The sequence below is a fragment of the Amblyomma mixtum genome, chromosome 6, assembly GCF_055824585.1.
Source record: "Amblyomma mixtum isolate Tamu chromosome 6, ASM5582458v1, whole genome shotgun sequence".
Taxonomy (NCBI): Eukaryota; Metazoa; Arthropoda; class Arachnida; order Ixodida; family Ixodidae; genus Amblyomma; species Amblyomma mixtum.
The window spans coordinates 121,164,143-121,185,029 of NC_143017.1; the positions used below are offsets into that span (position 1 = coordinate 121,164,143).

A 20,887-nucleotide genomic window follows, 5' to 3' on the forward strand; every position below is an offset into this window, starting at 1 on the left:
ATATTTCTATGTGATCTACAATTCCTGCATTGACACTTCCTTCCTGAAGGCAATAATTAAAAAGTTAGCTAATTAGTATCTGCTAATTATGTTTGCACAATAAAAAAAACTAGGACAAGCGACTGGCAACAACCCTCACCTTTCCAACCTGGGCGCTGCCATATTGTTTCCGGCGGCGGAACCGGTTTCTAGCAGTCCAGAGAGGAGGCGTTTCGCCGCTTCCACCGTGCTAGCGGGTGGTGCCCACTGCAGTCCAGGGAACAATATGGCAGCGCCCAGGGAGCCCTTTTTGGAAAGGTCTTGTCGGATACAACTTAAAAAAACAGCAGTTGCTAACACTGGGCCGCGGCCCGCGGCTTCTTGTATTACTCCGCTGGCCAATCGCGACTGTAAACTAAATCAGCTTTTTAATGTTTGACTGTACCAAACAATCCACGTCTCAAAGTTCTATAACTCATAATTTTTTTTCTTGTGATAAGCTTCTTGTTTAGGTAACAAGAAACGTTTAAGTAGCATACTACTTTTTTGCCATGGAGGAAGTCTGTGCGCGGAGGCTGAATGTGAGCAGAGCTTCACTGCAGACAAGTTGTACCCAACTATAGGCTAGGGCACTTCAGTCTTTTTTAAAAGCTTGGTTACATTTAGCTGGGACACCCTGTATATGGACGAATGACATAAGTGGCGGTGATCAGCTTGCTGTGTGTGTCATACGGCCGCTTAGTGACATCACCCTATTTTCCTTGCCATCGCTGGGATTTTCTGTACAATCTGCAAGTACATACAACACAAACATGCACCCGTGCGAGCGCGCCGCCGGCTTCTCTTATAACAGGACTAGTAATGCTTTTTAGCATTAAAAACGGGTCAAAAAACAGTAGCAGCCATGTTGGACGATGGACCATGCTCATAGAGCAGGAAAGAGCCAAAGATTAAGCTCCCCCATACTCTCCGCGCAGCCCAGAGTAATCGCAGTCCAAAAAACCAGTTGCTCCAAGGTAATAAGAAGGTCATGGAGTCACTCAAAGAGCGGGTGGACCCATGAAACTTACTCATTTGAAAGGTCTCGCCAAGTACTTGCGTGTGGCATGCGCAGATTTCTTGTAATGCTCTCATAGTTTGCAAATAATATCAGAGACACACTTTTGCGAATGACCTTCGCACGTCCTTGAACAGAATAAAGGAGTTAGATACACACCTGCATTAAAATCTAGACGGCGGGAACAAAAGGCTACAGCATCTTGTCGTGTGTAGACACAGAGATGCATCAGTGAGAGACGGAACACTGTCACATATTCGTACGCGTTTATTTTTCTCCAAAGGCTCCACTTGTAGGGCGCCGAGTTCCTTGGAAAGATACGCGCGCGACAAGAAACAGCGAAAGGCGGAGAAAAATAAAAAGGAACACGCTGCGCACAGCGCAAGCACACGCTCACTTTGTTCCCGTGCTAGCGATATAAGTAACACGCACACGTTATACATACTGGCTGTTAAAAAAAATTACACCGAAGGAACAATTACTTCCTCATTTTTGAGTTGCACGCGACTGGCAAACACACTGCGGCTGATAAAGTGATAAGCTGGAAAAAACCGCAGAGACCTTCTGTGAAAGGCGACCTGCCAATTACTGGGTCACCCAGTCAATGCACACAGAAGCACGCATATACACACACACACGCACACACATGCGCGCACAAGAAAAGTCGGACTAGCTTTGTTTGTGTTTTTCTTTTTTTTCTACAGCTCTGCACCATTGTTCACTGCGTGGGTAAAAAGGCGGGCAGTCAAAAGACGGCAACTGTGCCAGGAAGCAACAAGCGCTCAGCTCGCACGGGCTGATCACCCGACCAGCACGATATGGAAGCGGCAGCGGCGTTCAATGTCACAGCTTCCGAATTTTGATTCTCAGAAAACACAGAGCGCACGGCAGGCCCCAGGCAGAAAGCAAAATGCGAAAAATACTGGAAAGGAAGCGCTGCTCATATTTCACAATACGATCGAACAAGCGGCGCGGCGCTGGAAGCTCTATCTCTGCAGCTAGCAGATAAGGAAGACACCGCGGAAGTCATTTTTCAAAAATTCCCGGGCCTGACCAAGGGAGCTAGATAAAGCAGAGGAGTGCCGCTTAAGGTGATTACACACCGTGTCCTTTAATAATCCAGTAAAGCTTCATATGTTGTCCAGCCCGAATCCTTTACAGCCGAATATAAATTTTGCGGGCAGAAAGCAGATTTGTACCATATGGTATGGACCTGCCAGGCTAATAGCGCCTTCAATACTGTAGAACAGCCAATGTGGGAAGGATGGGAGGCAGCTCTGTCCAGCACAGCCCTGAAGGAAAGAGCCAGGACGGCTGCCTTAGCCAACAGAATCCTTGACAAAGGATCCAACAAACCTTCCCCTAATTACCCTTCACTTTTTCCTGTTAATAAAACGTATTCATAATCGTCATCATCACCACTGCAAGCGTAGGTCTTGGAGCCTCACACAGCTCTTGAGCTGTATTAGGCCCAAGCTGGATTTGTTGCATCAGGTGCCTCTTATGTGAATTGTTAGCAACATGTCATTGCTCACATTTGGGAAAACTTTGCTGGTGTGCTTGCGTCGCCGATGGAAGTTATTTAATATGCGCTTCTAGACTTGACATCTTCGTATCTGCCACATGCAAGTGTGCTCTGAAGTTCTTGTTTGAGTAAGCAGCTCACTGGTCACAGCCAGGCTGATGTCTTCTAATATGTTTTGAAGCTTATCCCAATGTGAGCATCTATGCCTGGCATAAAAGTTATGACAATAAAAATAATTAATTCTGTACTTTTTCACCATACATCATTCAGAGACCCCTTTTCAGAAATGTTGAGCCAGACTCACCACAATTTTGCACACCTTCCTAAAAGTGGAACGGCAAATATTTTAACCATACTACATAGCCACAGCTCGTGTTTCTTTCTGGTGACAACAACCACGCGACATGCAGCATGTTGTTCAGCACTTCATCCTAGTTTTATTGATGGCCAGCAGTGTCATTTTTAGAATGTGGGAAAGTTCACTCACAAATTACGAAAGGGGTCCACTACCGCAAGACATCAGTATTTAATTCCACTAGACTGCATATTTGCCCTCTATCCAAATGTGTTTCACACAATCACAACTTGTGCATGCGCCGGTTTATGTATTCTGTTCATGTAGCCATAGGAGGCCCTATTTGCAGTCTCGACTTTTGGGCCTCCTGATGTATATACCCCATAACCATGTACTGTAAATATGAAATAAACTTGATTTGATTTGATTTGATTTGAAGCACTGCTAAAAACCATTCTGTCCAGATATAATTGAAAAGAAAGAAAAAAAAGCTGCTTTCAGTGCGACACCTTTGTATCGCACGCAGTTGGTCGAGCATGTGGCCACTATGTTGCATGGCGGCAACCTCCTGGCCTTCAGTTATGAGTGGTTTTTTCATGAAACTCTACACTGCCTACTGTGATGCCATGCTGCTTAGTGATACAGCTGCAGGCATTGCTGCACTTTTGCATTCTGTCTGGGGCCTGCCGTAGCTTCAACATGGGCACTCCCCATCGAGCACAGCCAGAAAAAGGTACGAATCAGAGTAACAAATCGGTAACTGGATGAAGCACACGCAGGTGCACTTCGGCAGCTGCTTTGAAAGAAGCAAAATAGCCAGCCACCAGGGGGCACTTTCGTCTCAAAATCTTCTCCAGGCAGTCCTGCACATCCAAGCCATGCACATAAGGCCTGCTCCTAAGGGTCCGAAATTTCTTCGCAAGGCATCGTGTTTCATCACAACGGGACAAAGAGAGAGAGAGAGATCACTTCCTGGAAGCCGGCAGAGAAAGCGAGTCGGGCTGACATTGAGCCATTCACCAAAACACTGGGTCAGTGCGGAAAAAAAAAAAAAAAAAAAAAGCCTGGACTGCAGATACACAATACACCAGTGCTCGCTACCACCAGGAACAAAGAAGGAGACCCAACAAGACATGCTGGCCATACGCATGACACGAAAAGTGCCAGTGGCAGGCAGTTACGGCAGACTGGCATTCCAGTGTAGATACCGACAGATGTGTCTCTTTTGACGATTGGTGCTGACTGTACCACTGGCTAATTTGGTCTCAATTTCATGTGAGCGGGCATTTGGCAAAAAATGTTAACCCTTTAAGGCGCTTTGTACACAATTGTGCAGACAGCAAACTCACAGCTTTTTCTGAGAGACTAGTGCACCTAGCAGTGATTTCATTGTTACAGCTGAACTGAGTAGCCTTCTTGTCGCAAATAAGTTGGTTTTTTGTGCCATGTAGCGAACGCAGTAAATAATATTTCACTCAACAGTGGGCTAGGTAGCACTTTGTCCACCATTTTTGTGCAGACAGATTTTGTTGCAAGTGAAAAAATTGATTGTTTTTGCTCAATTTCGGGCGTAATGTGCATATTCGAAACGCAAAATGATTCCACGATTGCTAGGGTGCTTACCTGACACATGAGAACATTTCGGTGTTACTATTTCTAACAAATCTGGCACTTAGTACGGAATTCTGCACATCGTTGTACAAGCTTACCTGCTGGTCTTTCACGCTCAAAAACTAGCAAATTTCCTTTCTTGAGGCCTAAATATACTACTTAGGTGAAAAAAATAACTGATTTCAATAAAACAAAAAATGGCGTCTGAAAGGGTTAACACACTTGGGAGAGGTGTCAGCCTGTTTTATCCAAAATATTCACAAGCATGCACTACCCGCTGTAACCCTACACCAAAAGAGCCGCATTGTGAAAAGAATGGAACACTGACACCATCTGTTGCTATAAAAGTGAAACAGTCACCACACAGAAAAGACTGGAAGTCATTTGAGATGACTGTTTCACCTATCTAGCGGCAGACATCACCACCCAGCTCACTCCTGCGATATTCCAATCTTACGGTCTGGAGATGGCACAAAAAAATGTGCACTTTGATCTGATAAGCTCTGAACAAAATAGACAGAAATGTGGTACGCAACAAAACTAATTTCCTTTGGGTCTAACCTCACTGCATTCCAGCTAAACGTTTAGATCGGTGACATTTTTTATAAATCTATTATTAATACCAGTCAGCATTCTCCCCTTCAGTACTGGCTCAGAGCTGCTGCGCATATACAGGGCTGCTTACAACACTTTCACACATGCGCAACAACAACTTACCAAGAACAGACTGCCAGTCGGCCATAACTGCCTAATGCAACATCAAAGAGACCTCGGTGCTATGAGATGAAATGATACATACCCATCATATGCATGAGAAAAGAACAAAATTACGATATGTGATCCACTCTTACCGGTGGATGACTTGGGTATATGCGCGAACACAAGTCCCGTGAACATTCCTAAACAGGAAAATTCAGCTTGCCATGCACACTTGAAAAAACAGATCCACATATATTGCTGTGCAAAGGCCATCGCTACAGTGAGGCTCCTTCAAGACAAGAAGCCAGACAGGCGCAGTACAAATTATATGTGTACTCAAAATCTTCGCGCAATATGAAAGGTTCATCAGCGTGTAATATACTAGTACTGCACGTAGCAAAAGCATCTTGAATGTGCTACGTTGTTAGAAACAGTGAAGGTTATGTTGCAGTATTCCGAACAAGCATTACCTCCCTCCATGTTCATATCAGCAACTAGGCCATTCATTTCGTTGAGCATGTTATGCGCATATAAAAAAAATTCCTGTACACTAAATACACCAAATCTATCATTATTAGTAGTGGGCAAACAATACTGCCAGACAATAAAAGAAGTGAAATAAAATAAACACAAATGTTTTTTCAACAAACCAACACTTATTTCATCGAATACTGTCACTTGCAGAATTTGAATGATATACGCCAAACTAATGTACCCAACCAATCATGTGTCTGACAATCAACTGCGCTTAGCGCTGCCAGGCAGCCACTCAATTTAAACATTGGCTGGTGACCAGTTTTGATGCACATACAACACAAAGATTGCAATTAGCCAATACGCCCCTTTCATGTGCGAACAAGCACTATCGGAACGAAATGATGTCAACAACAAAACTGAAACTTTTAGAGCAACACTTGAGACCTTGAGAACGTTAAGTGCAGACAGCCGTGTTTGTCTGCTGGGTTTCCTTACAAGGCAAATGTAATCCATAACAGGCTGAAAGCATAACAAAAGTGACACATCCTCCAATGCAGTTCAAAAACAATGAGACATCCAAATTAACTAGCACAGTGCTCCCCTTCCACCTCTCGACAGAATAGATCAACCTTTTATCTCTGAATTATCAAGCACAGATGACAGTCAACAAAGCGCCGTACACCTAAATTGTTACACTCACAAGTGAAACAGACTGGCGACAAATATTTTCTGTCTTTGCCAGCACTCGCGTAAAGGTACTGCGACCACTGCAAGCTTTACAAACATACAAGAAAATGTACCCCACACGCAGCCTGCACCTACCAACACAGCTGCTCCTCCACAAGGTGAGCACTAGCACCTACCAACAAGAAGTGTGCCCAGCCACCATCACCTGCCGAGCAGGAGGCCCCAAAAAAGCCTCCTTGTCTCTGCGGCGCAGCTGTAAGGGCTGCAGGCACAGCAGTGCAACCCTGTTGCCGAGGGGAGGCCAAGCAAACGGCGCGCAGTGCACTTCCAGGACCACTCCGGAGCTACTACGCAGAGCACCGTCACTAGTGCGGAAGCTAAGTCCTCATCACTATGCTCCCTCCCCCCCCACTTTTGGGGTAAAGCCTAGACCCCAGCATAACTACCCACGCTAAGCTGCTCGGTCCTAAATATAGGAGGCGCTGACCCATGGAGCACCACCAGTGCAAAACCTAATCTACGCATACCCTGCCATGTAGTTTCGGAAGCAGCTGGTCAATTTTCAATAGCCTAATGAGCTCACAATTGAAGTCCCCACAGCCTTAGGCAGAAACCTTCCGCCTTTCGAGCAGATTTTACAAAGCTAATACAGTTTTCTGACAGATCTGGAGGGACTGCCAGGCACAAATACCGTATAAAATTGCTACCACGTCAGTAGGAAGATCCGAAAGAGCCAAAAGGCATAGAGCCAAAAATCAGCACACACCTTCTTCTCACCTAAACTAACGCCTCTGCAGCACTCCCTACTACTGAAACCAATTAGCAACAGAAGAAGTGCAACAGAAGCTACTGCCAGACATGAAAGAACTGATAACCGAGGAGAAGTAAGTTTTTTTTTCTTGTGGCCCCCCCTGCCACACGCTTCATGTCGGAGACCATCAACAAGGAATTGTAATGGCATAAAAGCAATGCTGAACAAAGCCTTCTTAAATATAACCATGGCAATGGGGAATGTGCTTGATGTCACATGTCATGTATGTACTGTACAGTGGGGAGGAAAACAGCAACAAAAAAGGAAGAGTGAAAAACAGACTGAACTTAGGCTCCTGAACACAAGACATGCAGCCTCTGAACACAAAACCAGAAATCAAACTCTTCAGTAACATAAGAGACCTGCCTAAACAGCTGACCTAGGAAGATAGAGCAAGCTCCATTCCCATTCTGCCTAATAACCAGTAAAAACACCCAGCAATGTGTTCTAACTTTTTATGAAAGCTTAAAAAAATAGCACAAATGCGAAGGCTGGGCTGAGGCTCAAAACAGTGAGCGTCGCATGTAGAGCAGCAATGTACTGACACAACTCAAGTAAGGCTGAACAAAAACTGAAGTGCAGCTATAACTATGCTAGTCTGCTTTGAGATTCTGTTCGACAAGAAAGCAGCAAAGATCATTTAAAGCAAGCAAGCATGCTACCTTATATCAATATGACTGCCAGCAAAGAATGAACATTCCAGTTAGAAGAAAAACCTGCACTGCAGGTGAAAGTGGGCACATGTATTGAGTTGGCGAATAGTGAGAAGCCTTTACACAGAGTGCTCTAGTGCGCCACACATCTGAACAGTAACGAAAATGGTCGCAGTTTTGTGAGAAGCGAAGACATACGAACCACACCATGGGAGATTTCTTTTGGAATTCCACATTAAAGATGCATACTGCACCACTGCTCCCAGCCCATGCACATTTTTGTTTTTGCCACCAACGTGATGCTAATGACACGGCCTTAATATGAGCAGATGTCTCAACAGATGCTGAGAAAGCTTTTTGTTCCTTTGATTTCCCGTGCATGCATCATGTGTGATGTCCCACATCGAGCCAATGTTCACTGAAGAGCACAAAATAAGAACGCACAAAGAACCAAATGGATCACACGAGGTAACAAAAGCATTTGACAATCACCCATACCTGCCAGAGGAGAATGGAGCAGAGCGGATCTGCCTGTAGGCAGCTAGCATAATTTTAACAGCTTGCAACATTTTGTTTACTCTGACTGCAGCACGAAAGCCACCACATTTACTCAATAGTGAAAACACTCACATTTTAAACACTCTCATTATTTTGTTCGTTGAAATGTGAATTTTCGTTAATATGCAACCATGCGTAACAAATGCAGCACCCGAAATTTTCTACATTCTGGGGGAAAAAAGTGCATTCATTCTGCGAGCAAATACGACAAGGCCACTGCTATTTCGTGGGATTAGGCTCCATCTGCAGGGGCACAGTGGTGGCCACAGAGTGGCCCTGCTGAAGATGCAAGCAAAATCACACAGGGTGGCCCTTCTACTTGCTTAACTCTCTTGGATTAGGAAAAACCCAGATGTGCCAACCTGAAACCCTGGATCTAGTTGTTCTTTTTTTTTCCTCCAGAGCGAAGTTCACACCTGAGATGCTGACAGCGCGCATGGCTATGGACAACACTGAGGACCTCTAGGTCTATAAGGCATTTGTGTTAGGTATACCACCTCAAAAAGAACAAAGGCCACTGCGTGCCAAACAAAGGGCCAAATCTGCATCCCACAGTTACCACAGCCCAAAGCTAATGAAGCGGATGTGCATCATAAGCAAGGAGTGCTGATCCCTGAACAATGCTGAACGACATACCAGAAAGAGACTGAGATTCACAAAAGGGTGCACAAGCAACACAACAGCAAGAATGGAAAAATCAAGCCAGGAAGAGTGACACTTGAATGCATTTCCCCTCTATCCATCTACAGTGGGAAAATCTCGCTCCTGTACTCATCAGCTGCAACAGAGAGGCATACAGTATGAATGTAATGAATACGAGCAAAGGTGCGACAAGCCCAACAAAGGGAAATTAGCACATTGCCTATTAATGCTCACAGCTCAAGTACCACACACCTTTCATTAAGACCCACTGGCCAATTCGCTTGACCGACGTTCCTAGCATAAAAAAACAAAAGCCTTCCTCTCGGTAATAAAAGTTCAGGTTGCAAATGTAGCGGGGCTGCAGAAAGGCAGGCCTCAATTTTTGCTCGACTTTGCTACAGCTTCTAAGCACACCAATTTAATTGTTTGTTTTTTTCGTACTTAGCATGCAGGTAACTGTGCTCACTGGTGCAGTTTTTCTATCAAGCAACAGTAACCGGCAGTTTCTGGCCATTTAAAACTCCTCTGCGCATCATTTTCTTGTAGCAATGGAATTTTTTTTCCTGCGCTATGAGTCTTATTGTGACTTAGCAGTGCAGAGAGCCAACGGGCTTTGCTGCAGCTGCCAGCAAAAAAAAAAAAGAGGCTATGCTTGCAAGCTGCACCACCAGAAGAGCAGCCTCAGCGAAAAATGCCAAGTGAACACGGCACAGACCCGGAGGTGCACTGCGCCATTTGGCTGACAACAGCGGCGGAAACACTGAATCGCGATTCCCTTCAAAAAAGTGCTTCTCCTAAGAAGACAGTGAGGGATATATATATATATGCGTGTGTGTGTGTATATATATATATATACACACTGTATACTGAAACAATGCAATACTTCCAACTTTCCTAGCCGAGTGTTTCAAAGGGGAGGGGGGGGGGGGGGGCCACCTCTTGGAAGCGCAAGGCAATGTGTGCAATAACGTTGTTGTATCACTCTCTCTCCCTCTAACACTGCACGCATGTTGTTGCAGAGCTACTGCGGCACTCGGTGATGTGTTGCTAAACCTGCCTACTCCTCCGCCTACCCCTAAGCGAACCACTTTTTTGAAGGAACACCTTCCGAAACACACACCGCTCGCGCCAACAAAGCAAGGCGCACTTCAAGCGACGGCACCACAACACCTACGCACACGGCTGCTGCGGGGGCGTCCCGAGCAGCCGCAGGTGGGCAGACCTCTCAGCAGCAGCACCCCTCCCGGCACTCCAAGCATGGAGGGCAGCCGCCGACCCTCGGAGACAAAGCGAGGGGTGCGACCATGCCGCAGAGGTCAACTAGGAGGTGTCCGGTGGTTGCGGGTGGCGCTCACGCACCCCGTTCCAACCGTTTTGGAAGCCGTTCTCCCGCTTGATGCCGTCACCCGAGCTGAGAGGTCGCAGAACGCCAACGTCATCGCTCCTGCAGAAGTGGTGAGCGTGCTTGCAGTGAGTCAGAGAGCCACGCGGCACCCAAATGCGAGCTACGTGCCTGCGTTCCCTAATGGCTAAAGCACCTGATAACTTTTGGAACACTTTGTACCCGTCTGTAAAGTTCCCTTCAGTTTCATTACATTTATTTACCAGAACCTATTAAATGCAAGGTTTTTTTTTATTTGGAGTACCTTACAGGCTGTTCATGATGAAAATTTGTGGGCGCGAACAAACAAAAGACAGAGAAGAAACCACAGGACAAGCACCTTCTCTGTCTTTTGTTTGTTCGCGCCCACAAATTTTCATCATGAACAACCTACAACTAGCCCAGCTTTCCATTCTGTTGAACCTTACAGGCTGCTGCAGCATTCAATAAGAGTGGATTTGCAGCAAAAAAAGAACACAAGAAGAGACTAATACAAAGACACAATAAAGAACTATGCAGAAAACAGAAATATAACATTATGCAGCGCAATGTGCATACAAATGGTCACAAAAGACTTTCCAATCTGTGATGGAGACGATAGAATCGGGAAGATCACTCCGAAATGAGATGGCATGAGGTAATGCAGATGAAGTGAAAGTATACGTCTTGCCAAAAATACGCTTGAAACTAGACTGATTATGAAGCTGTCTGGTCATGTTCTGTGAGGTTTCAATGCTGTTGGCATTAATCTCACACAAATTACTATGAATACACTTTTCTATACACAGGACTCAACATATGTAAACAACTATAAGTACTCAACTTTAATTTCTTGAAAGTCTGCAGAGAAGGACATCTTTGCCTCAAAGAAAACAAATTTTACTCCGCAGAGGCATGAAGCAATTCTTTTGGTTGAATTTTTTTTTCAAAATTACCAACTGCAAAGTTGAGGGTATGGCCTTTACAAGGAGGCGGCCCTTACAAGAGTATATATGTAGGTTTTTGTGAGTATTCGGTACTTCAAACACTCAGTCGAATAGTAAAAAAGCATGTGTCCAGATGATTGATATCTGAAATCTCCAATTATTCATCCCAAGCCAATAATGTTTTGGAGCGATTTCTTCGTGTGGTTTCGGTTTAACATAACATCCCGCAGGAAGGCATCATGGCTCATGCACAGCTAAAAACGACAACCAGAAGCTTGCTTTCGTGCCACCTATCGCTCATCCGGGACAGTGACAGCCAGTGCGACTTAGCCAGGTAAATGGCGCACAGTTCAAATTTTCATCAGAGAAAATCTGTATGCGAATTGGCATTTTTTTTTTTTTACACATTGTGGTCCATGAATGGACGCTGGTATGCACTACATAATACCCATGGCTTGGCCAAACTTACCTCACACTCTGCAAATAGGCAGCTCTGCATGTAGGTCGACTCGCCCAATTTCAGGTGACTATTTTTGCAAAAGTTCAGCACTTTCTTACATATACAGCCCCATTGCACCAGCATGATGCGTGTAATACTCGCAGCTCAATAGAACCTAACTTGGACCCCGCAAGTTGGCTCCGCGTGTAGGTCAACTGCCCCACTTTCGAATGGACATTTTTGCAAAAGGTCAGCATAGCTTTAATGCACTCCTTTCTGTTTTCTTTCTGTTTATTTTTTTAAGCAATGCTCTCGTGCGTTAGAAAAATACAGGGCTGTGAAAATGCCTCTTGTGCTACGCAACTTCTTGAGCACCAAAGTACTCGAAATATTCACTGAGAAATAATTAAAAACAAAATTACTATTTGCTCCAAACCAAAAAACCATTATTCGCAAAAGGCTATAACCTATGCGAACCAATTTCTTTGTGCTCTGTTCATGCTGTCTCTGCCGTGTTGTCTCCAGGCCTACCATATGCAGGCATGCTTCACACTCACGCCAGACTTGATACCACAACCCTTTGCAGCACGGAGTATTACAATACACAGTATTACACGGAGTATTACACGGAGTATTACAAACGACACTTTAGCTGAGTTTCCCTTGCAAAAACAGCTTCAGATAATAAGGAAAAAAGTCACTTGTGCATAACTGTGTTCAACAGAAGAATAAGTCTGTCGTTCCACTCGCACGGATGCATGCAGCACGCATGAATTTCAAAAGTTTGTGAGCCATTCACACTTTCTGACACAGAGGGTTCGAAATCTAGACACAGAAAGTTTCACATTTTTCTTGACAGTCGAGCATAGTGTGTGTCTCAAGGGGTTCATATTGCTATCATTTGAACAGCCGAAGGTACCTACAATTGTGGACTCACCAAGCACTGAAAATGCATAAAACAACTGTGTACACCATGAAAAAACAAAGAGATAAGTGGAAAACCACTTATAAAATCATAGGAGAAATGGAACCATATATGGTAAAAAAAGTTTGCTCGACAAAACGTCACCAGTCTCTTATTAGTCTTTGTGTTCCTTTACCTGTCCATCCATTTTTCTGCACTATGCGAAGACTCATCTTTTAAAATAATTAACCCCCCATGTTGGCACCACGAACAAGAACATTTCTCACACTGCCACTGCAGGTCATCCAACATGCTTTGGGAGACTATGAATAAGAACTCTGCATATAAAATTACTGGAGACATTAAAAGTGAATGGGAACCATGGTGTGGGAACATTGTGCCTGATAAAGCACATCAGTACAAGCAAAGTGACAATGCAACAGACAGCATAGCGTGCAATGTGTCATGCAATTATGTTCCGTTGACACACATGCCCAAGAAAGAACTCTTTACAGCTCCAGCTTGGCTGCCAAGAAGGAAGGCCCAAAAACTCACGTTGCGTGGCGGCCGTTGCTGGTAGAAGTCGAGGAGCAGAGCTTCTCCGCCACGTCGTATTCGCGCGTGTCATCCAGCTCCTGGATGTCGCCCGTCAGCACTCGCACCGTGAACAGCACAATCAGCTGCAGTTAACAACAGCACAAGGATGCAAATGCTTTCAGTGTACTCTGCCTTATTAAGGGGAGACATGGCTTTGAAGTCCCCACAAATGGCCCAAAAACTGATTTTTTAAAAACTGTTGTATCCACTCGTATGCCTCGTTACCTTTTTTTATGCTGTCCTGAAGTTTCATTGCCGAAATCAAAAGAGAAGTACTCTTATTAGTAGGTTATTTTTATTTTTCAGATTTGTCATGGAACATTTAGCTAAAAAAAACAATATTCGGATTTTATTGTCATTTGATTTTGAGGCACTGACATTTGTACCCCAGCTTTTTTCTCTGCCACAAAATTTCACTTTCGCATATTCTTAAATCAGGTGTTTTGAAACCCATCATTGTCTGAAAAATGACACAGTCGATCCCAGATATATTGAACACAAATATTAATGAATTACTGCTTATACTATTGAATCATCACAACATCCCCTTGAAAATGCCGAGAAAAAGCATAGCAGTGTTCTGCGTGTTTGTTGAACTCCCGTTCAGCAGAACATTAAAGAATTGTAGGGGACACCTAAGCTCCGCTTCATGAGTATGACACGATAGCACAGTGGGCTGATTCCCATACAGTCGCCGACCGATTTTTCGGACTCGAACCTGACAAATGATCCGAATAATCGAACAGTCCGAAAAATCCATGAACTTAAAAAAAAACTTTCCTGCGAAACATCGGCTTTCAAAATAGAAAAAATCGCCGCTCCCCATGTTCCACCTACAAGCGATAATATTAAGACTGTATCCTAGACACAGTCATGCTTTCATCATGTCCGCACCCTATCACATCACGATACCAGACAGCGCGGCGCAGCTGCAAGTCGTGCCGCGAATGAATGTACTCACTGTGCGTAACAAGAACAGTCAGTTTGCATGGGGGAATGACGCTCGCGAAGACCGAGTGGTAACCCCCACGAGCGCCTCTGAATGCAGTCGCCCCCCCCCCCCCCCCCCCCCCCCCCCCTCTACCGCGTTTGCTGCCCCGCACCGTGGGGGGGTGTCGTCCAAGCTGTGGCGGACGCTGCAGCTGTCCCACTGTTTGTTTGTACCGTTTTCAACGCGATCACGTGCTCTCTGTAGGCCATCTCGATGGCAACGGAGAGCATCCCATTATCTCGAAGGGCAAAGATGGAGAACAAATAGCCAAACCTATCCAAGCCAGTCCGATTGCACCCGCCAATTTCATTTAAATCCAAAACGGCACCTTTCACGGTGGTGGAGTAAGGGTTGGTAGTGAGAGCGATGCCCGCTCGCGTCTATATTAGGCCGAAATAACGAACTTTCGATTGAAAAACGATCTCCACAGTAATGTTGCCACATATTTTAGTCTGAAAAATCGAACTTTCAGACTCCACAAAGTCCAAAATATCAGCCATGAAAATGTACAAGTTCCTATGAGGTGCGCGACGGTTCCTCAGCGAAGTCCGAAATATCGCGCAAGTCCAAATTATAGGACTCCGAAAAATCGGTCGGCTACTGTATATGCAGAAGGTCATTCTCCACATTCATAGATCCCTAGAAGTCCTCGTACCCGTCCTGGTGCAGTGGTGCAGCGGCTGAGCGATGCGCCACTGCCCCGAGATGGCAGGTGCTCCCAGCGGTGGGCCTTGTGGAGCCCAGGTTGCTCTTCGCAAGCGATCAATCATTAATTTAACTTCCACCTGCCACACTGGGCAGGCTGAGATGACTCTGCAAGGTCACGTGACCTAGGCGGCCCGCCCACCTCCTAGGCTGCTCTCTGGGGACCACCTGCCAGAGTCATGCTTGTGATTTTTCGCTCCCAATGCCGACAACGCCGACGCAAGATTTTCTGCACAACGGGGCCCTTAACGCTTTTGCGTTAGCATACTGAACTGTGCACCACGCCTCTACAAGTGGTTCTTCTCCTAACGGCGCTCCCACGATCACTTCTCGCACACGAAGCCTGGTCGGCTGCGCTGCGATAGGCTAAAAACCACATGACGAAGTGAACATGAGATATGATTTGAAGGTGGCCTTTGGCAAGACATGCTTATTTTCAATGCAACACTGCTGTCTTGTGGTGCTAGTGCATTCGGTGCACCAGTTGTCACGCGGTGAAACCAGTCTAGCTGACCAAAGGATTGCAGCGGCTCTTGTGTGGCCTGCTTTGCAGCTGAAGGTGACGCAGAAACCAAACGTTACCCCTATTTTGTCCAAGATATTGCATTCATAATGTACCCGTAAGAGAATAAAACCTCTTATGATCGGCAGTGGCTTCAATGTGAAATGCATGCTTCCTACAGCACATTGCTGTAGGAAGCATGCATGCCACTAACGTAGGTCCACCGTATCCACGCTTCTGGGGTAAAGTTTTCCATTGCCATGTTTTATATATGAAATCATCAACACATCTGACAATTGTAACCCCTTCGAATTCGATACACGTATCGAGAATCGACTTAAATATACGCATTTGAGTGTGGTAAAACATGTGCTGAAGTGCTGCGCGCAGCAGAGAAGAGAAAATAAACATTGTCTGCACTTGTTGTGTGAATAGAAAATTGACTGATAGCAGATGCAAAAACTGCCAATTTAAAAAAAATCTGTGCCTCCATATTGACGCACGCTGCGAGGTGGTCGCTATGCTCTGTACGTTGCTCCCTTCCTTCACGGCGTAATCCAGTTGGCCAGGCATTCTAACCCTCCTTTACTTACCCTGTAACTACAGTCGACGACCGAAAATTCGAACGCCTGATTTTTCGGACACGCTTGATTACTCACTTTTTCGTGGCACCACGACATGGCCCATAGAGCCAATGTATAAGAGCACCTGCAATTTCGGACGCACTGCAACTGACTGCTTGAGATTTCAGACCTTATTCGCACTCGTCGCCAATACCCGGCTGGTTGACACGAGGAGCACACACTTGGATTGCTTCCCGCAATCAGACTGCTCGATAATGTCTGCAAGTCGGTGCCAACGCCTTTCATAGCCAATAATTTATGTTTATGCCATGCTGCGTAGTGTGTGAAACAGTGTGAAACTTGATTCATAATGTAGCTCGAGACATGAGCATCAGATTCTGCTTAAGTCACAAAGACTGCTTGTTGGCATAGTTTGCAAAGGATTATAGAGGCATGTCTATATTTGAAAACAGATAGAATAGGCTTGATATTCAGTTCACATTCATATTCAAGGAATTGGTATTTGAGAATTTATGAACATCAGAAAATTCCAGAATATTCACCAGCGATCGTACTCGCATACTGCAGCAATTTTCATAAATTTGACCGTGGCAAAACCACAGTATCTATCTGTGTAAATTTTGAAGTGATTGAGTTTAAGGTGCCGGGAGAAGAGTACAAAGGCCCTGTTAGTTTTCTTCTTCGTCGTTTATCATGCGGTCCCATCACATTCTGACGCTGCTAGGCTTGACCTCTTATGAAATTCTACAAGTGGGCTTTCCCACAATTGGCACATGATGAGAACAAGATGGCTGACCACCTACTTTGAACAGTCACAATGAGAAAACGAGCCACGTTTTTGTTATTGTTTCACAATGCATTACATACACCCACAGCGAATTCGTCGGCCTGCACATTTTCCTGTCGTCCAAACCCAGCACACAGCTTTCGGACCCAAATGGTTGGTAGCCAATCACTCTTTTTCCTATTTAGAAGCAGTCTCACCCTTCGGACGCCAGTGTGCATTTCCCTTGCTTACGTCCGCATTGCTCTTCCAACATGCCAAAAGTGTGCGCTCAACACGGGCATTTCGGTGTTTGTGCGATGGACCTTCTATATGGCTGCATCACATTTTTGCACGTCTGGCAGTTCTTTTTTTTTTAGATGGGTGCAGGACATTTTATAACTCGACCTTCAGATAATCTGGGCATTGCTTCTGGTCCCTTGAGCTCTGAATTAATGAGATTTTTCTATCTACTACGTTATTTTTAGTTGCCAGTCATGTTTTATTTTATGGATTTCATTTTCAGTATCCACATTGCAGGTTGGATACCGTTATGTTGTCTAATCAAGTGGTATACATTTCTGTGCACATCAAGTTTCTTTTACACAGTGCTGAGTCAGTCTAGATTTGGTTAATTCAGTTTCAAACACCATACTCCATTTTGAAAAAAATAACGGCAACAGCATTTGCCTGTTCATCATTTCTGAAATATTTTTTCTGTACTGATTCAAACTGATGTTTGAAGCCATTTTTTTTTTTCTTCATATTCGTATTCGATTCCTATTAGAAAATTTCAATATTCGCATGCCCCTAAATACACTAAGCACAGTCGACGACAGATTTTTCAGACTCACTAGGGACCCGCGAAAACGACCGAAAAATTGGGCAGTTCGGAAAATCAAAATTCACCGCAAAAATCGCGAACTTATTGCCAATATACCGGAGGAAGGGGTCAGTTGTATTGCACACATTCTGAGGCTCCTGGCGACTAAATTTCGCCTTGAGTCATGTGCGCAGACGAAGGGCGGTGACCGCTTTCACGAGCTTGGCCTGGCTGTGCTGCCTTCAGCATGTTGCCAAACGGACGCATGGGTTAGGACAAAGTCTAGATGGGAACGCGAACAAGCCTCTGCGGGAACTGCGCTACATTCGTAGTATGATGGGCCTGGAATGAGAACACGAAGATGACAAAACAATGAGATGTGAGAGACGGCCAAAGCAAGCGCTCCGTTGGCGTTGGCCTTCATCATTAGGCCTAATGCTGGATACAATGCATTGCCATCGCATCCAGTTTTAAGCCTGTTTCACATGCAAGCGAATATGGTAGCGAATCCTGCCGCCGCGACGGAAAAACCTGTTTTGAGTCGTCGCTGCGACGAGCGGCGAGGTTTCAACAAGTTGGAAATTTTCGCAGCGACGCGCCGCTCAATCGCTCAGTCGCTTGCATATGAACCAGCCTTTATGCACTCTGCGGTGGCTTGCATATATTGAGAGGCGCCTTGCCTGTCATCGAAACACCAGTTGTTTACAGTAGAAAGGTCAGAGTTATGGTGTGTTTTGCCACGGTTACGCTGATTCACTTTTAAATTCTCCACCATTTCTTTCCATGCTCGCCACCGCCGTGAAGCCGTACGCCTCCCACGCACTTCGCTGTTACCTCTTCCCGTATTCAGGACGTAAGACTCGGCAGAGATGAGTTCAGCAAACTGCGACCACTGTTCAAGTTCGTGCGGCGGACGACATCCAAGAACAGTACGAATTCGAAACCACGCGGGCGCAATGGGCCGACTTGCGCGAAATTTCAGCATCACAATTTAAGAGACTCTCTTCAAGCTTGAATTTCATTTTGTGTGATCAAGTTTTCGACCTCTCCTGCAGTTTGAATAACCAACCAACGCTTCTGTTGCCATTTGCAACAGCCGGTGAAACGGACACGAGAGGAGGAGTGGAGCACGTACCAAAAACCAGTAGAGGTTCATGAGCAGCAGCAAGGAGAGCAGCCCCAGGAAAAGCAGGTAGTGGGCCGGGAACACCTGCTTCACAAACAGGCCCGTGCTGGCCGCGTACATCACCTTGCGCGGGTAGTAGTGCAGCCGCATCAGAAACCTGCAGGTCAAGCCAGTTCACCCTCAGTCCGTGTTGCTTTTTTCCATTTCTAGCACAAAAAATGCACAGTCATCCCAAGGCAGCAGCAAAATAATAATAATAATGCTTTACTGCTAAACATATCCTTCCTTTCATGCATTCACTGCCACTGTTAAAGAAGCCACAGCACTCAAATTTGGAACTTAAAAGTAGTTATTGCATCCTATTCCCCATATTACAAGCCCTCAAAATATGAGCTTATACGTTAATTTGTTCTTAACTCTCAACAAACTGTCAACTTCAACTTCAGCACATGTGCTTAAAGTGAGTTTTTTATTTCTTTGTGAACAGTTCGCTGGTCTGGCAGCTGTCACGACCACTGACATCACTAACTAATGCCCCCGCATGCTTCACCAGCTGCTGCATGTTTTGAGTTGTGTTCGGGTGCTAACGTGGCAAGGATGGTGAACACCTGCAAATCTAGTAGCATAGTATGCGAGCTCAGTGACTCGTGAGGTGAGGGAATGTTGCAGCTAAAAAGAAAGAATCATTGGTCACACACGATGTTATTGATCGCAAACTTACATCATTCATATGTTATGAGAGAGGCAGTTCTTGAATTAAGTGATTGAGCTGCCACATAAGTGACACAGCATGTCCTGCACATGCTCATCTCCATTAATATGCGCCATGAAGAATATGGCAGGGGCCTGCACTTTTGACTGGCAAGGGTTGCTACAATGTCAATTTGGTGAATAAAACGCAAATTGCAGGGTTTAGCCTCCCAAGGGTATAAGGCGCTGTTGTAGAGGGCTCCCAAATTTAGACCCCATGGGGTTCTTTAATGTGTGCTGACATCCACAGAACATTAGCACCTTTTGCGTTTTGCCTTCATCGAAACACGCCCGCTGAGGCCACGACTCAACCCAGGTCCTCCGGCTTCGTAGCTGAGCACCCTAAGCTCTGAGCCACCTTGGTGAGTGGCTCGTCCTCACTGCAGCAGTCCCTTAGCCTGTCATCGTCCAGTGAAATCTCACACTTTGCTAACGACGTGTACCCCGACATCGCCTGAAGCATCCACCCATGCCAAAAGCATCCAACTGCACACGGCCATAATTCGAAATGACCAGTGCGAAAACAGACGGAGACAACTGAAGAAACACTGACAACAGGACGGGCGCTGACTAACAACTGTTTTTATTTTCGAGGAAAGCCCAGCACAATATATACGATCCTCCAGCCTCCGACGACTACGGCGAAACACACGACAATGTCTCCAGCCCTGCCGCTACCCACTGCCGGAAAGACGTTAAACTAATTGTTTAGGAAAAGAAAGATGTAGCAGAGCTGACTTACTCTGACGTCATGCCGATAGCGACCTAGCATCGTGACCTATTACGTCACCCTCCTGTCTCTTCATAAACCCGTTCTCTATCGGCAATAAACGCTGTTCTTCACTGACTGCTGGCCTGCTCACAGTATATATATATACAGGGTGTCCCAGCCAACTTGGACCAAGATTTATAAAAAAACTAAGCGTTCTTCAGAACTGAAATCGCGTGGATGTTATTGAGGTTTATCTAAAGTTACAGTACCATTTTTTCGCTCCTCCTATTTGAATAATTAGTCGAGATAAATAAATTAACTCTTTAAATATAGCTTGAAACGTTCAGGCGTGAATAGGAAGGTTGTGGAGCTCCGCAAATATCGTTCAACCCAGGCACTTCCAACGAGATATACCTAGCGTGGCCATTTTTATTCGGGAAAAACGAAAAAGCCCGCGGAGTTTAAAATATACCACGTGACAGCGCGCTCTGTGCATCCTAATGCGCCGCGATTACAGCGCTCTCATCCGTGCTTCGTTAGAAACATCACCCGCTTCGGCCCTTTCGTGCTGCCCAAGACAGGGCTTCGCGATGTGCTTGGTTCCAAGATAAGCGCCAGTGGGTACGGGCGGCAATGGAAAGAAAGCGCGGCTCCTGTTTTTCAGCGTAATTCACACGACGTTATCAGGCT

The 20,887-nt window shown here is 45.4% G+C and overlaps 1 protein-coding gene across 1 annotated transcript in view; it reads right to left on the reverse strand.

Annotated features, from left to right (window-relative positions):
* Positions 1-1,288: 1,288 nt before the first annotated feature.
* LOC149340217 (ceramide synthase 1-like) overlaps positions 1,289-20,887 on the reverse strand; it is a 36,867-nt gene continuing 17,268 nt past the window's right edge. Inside the window, exons 5-7 of the mRNA XM_089548990.1 lie at positions 18,745-18,892; positions 13,200-13,324; positions 1,289-10,438 (exon numbers count right to left, since the gene is read on the reverse strand). Coding sequence (XP_089405116.1) covers positions 10,315-10,438; positions 13,200-13,324; positions 18,745-18,892 — 397 coding nt within the window. The 3' untranslated portion in view covers positions 1,289-10,314. The remainder of the gene's footprint in view (positions 10,439-13,199; positions 13,325-18,744; positions 18,893-20,887) is intronic.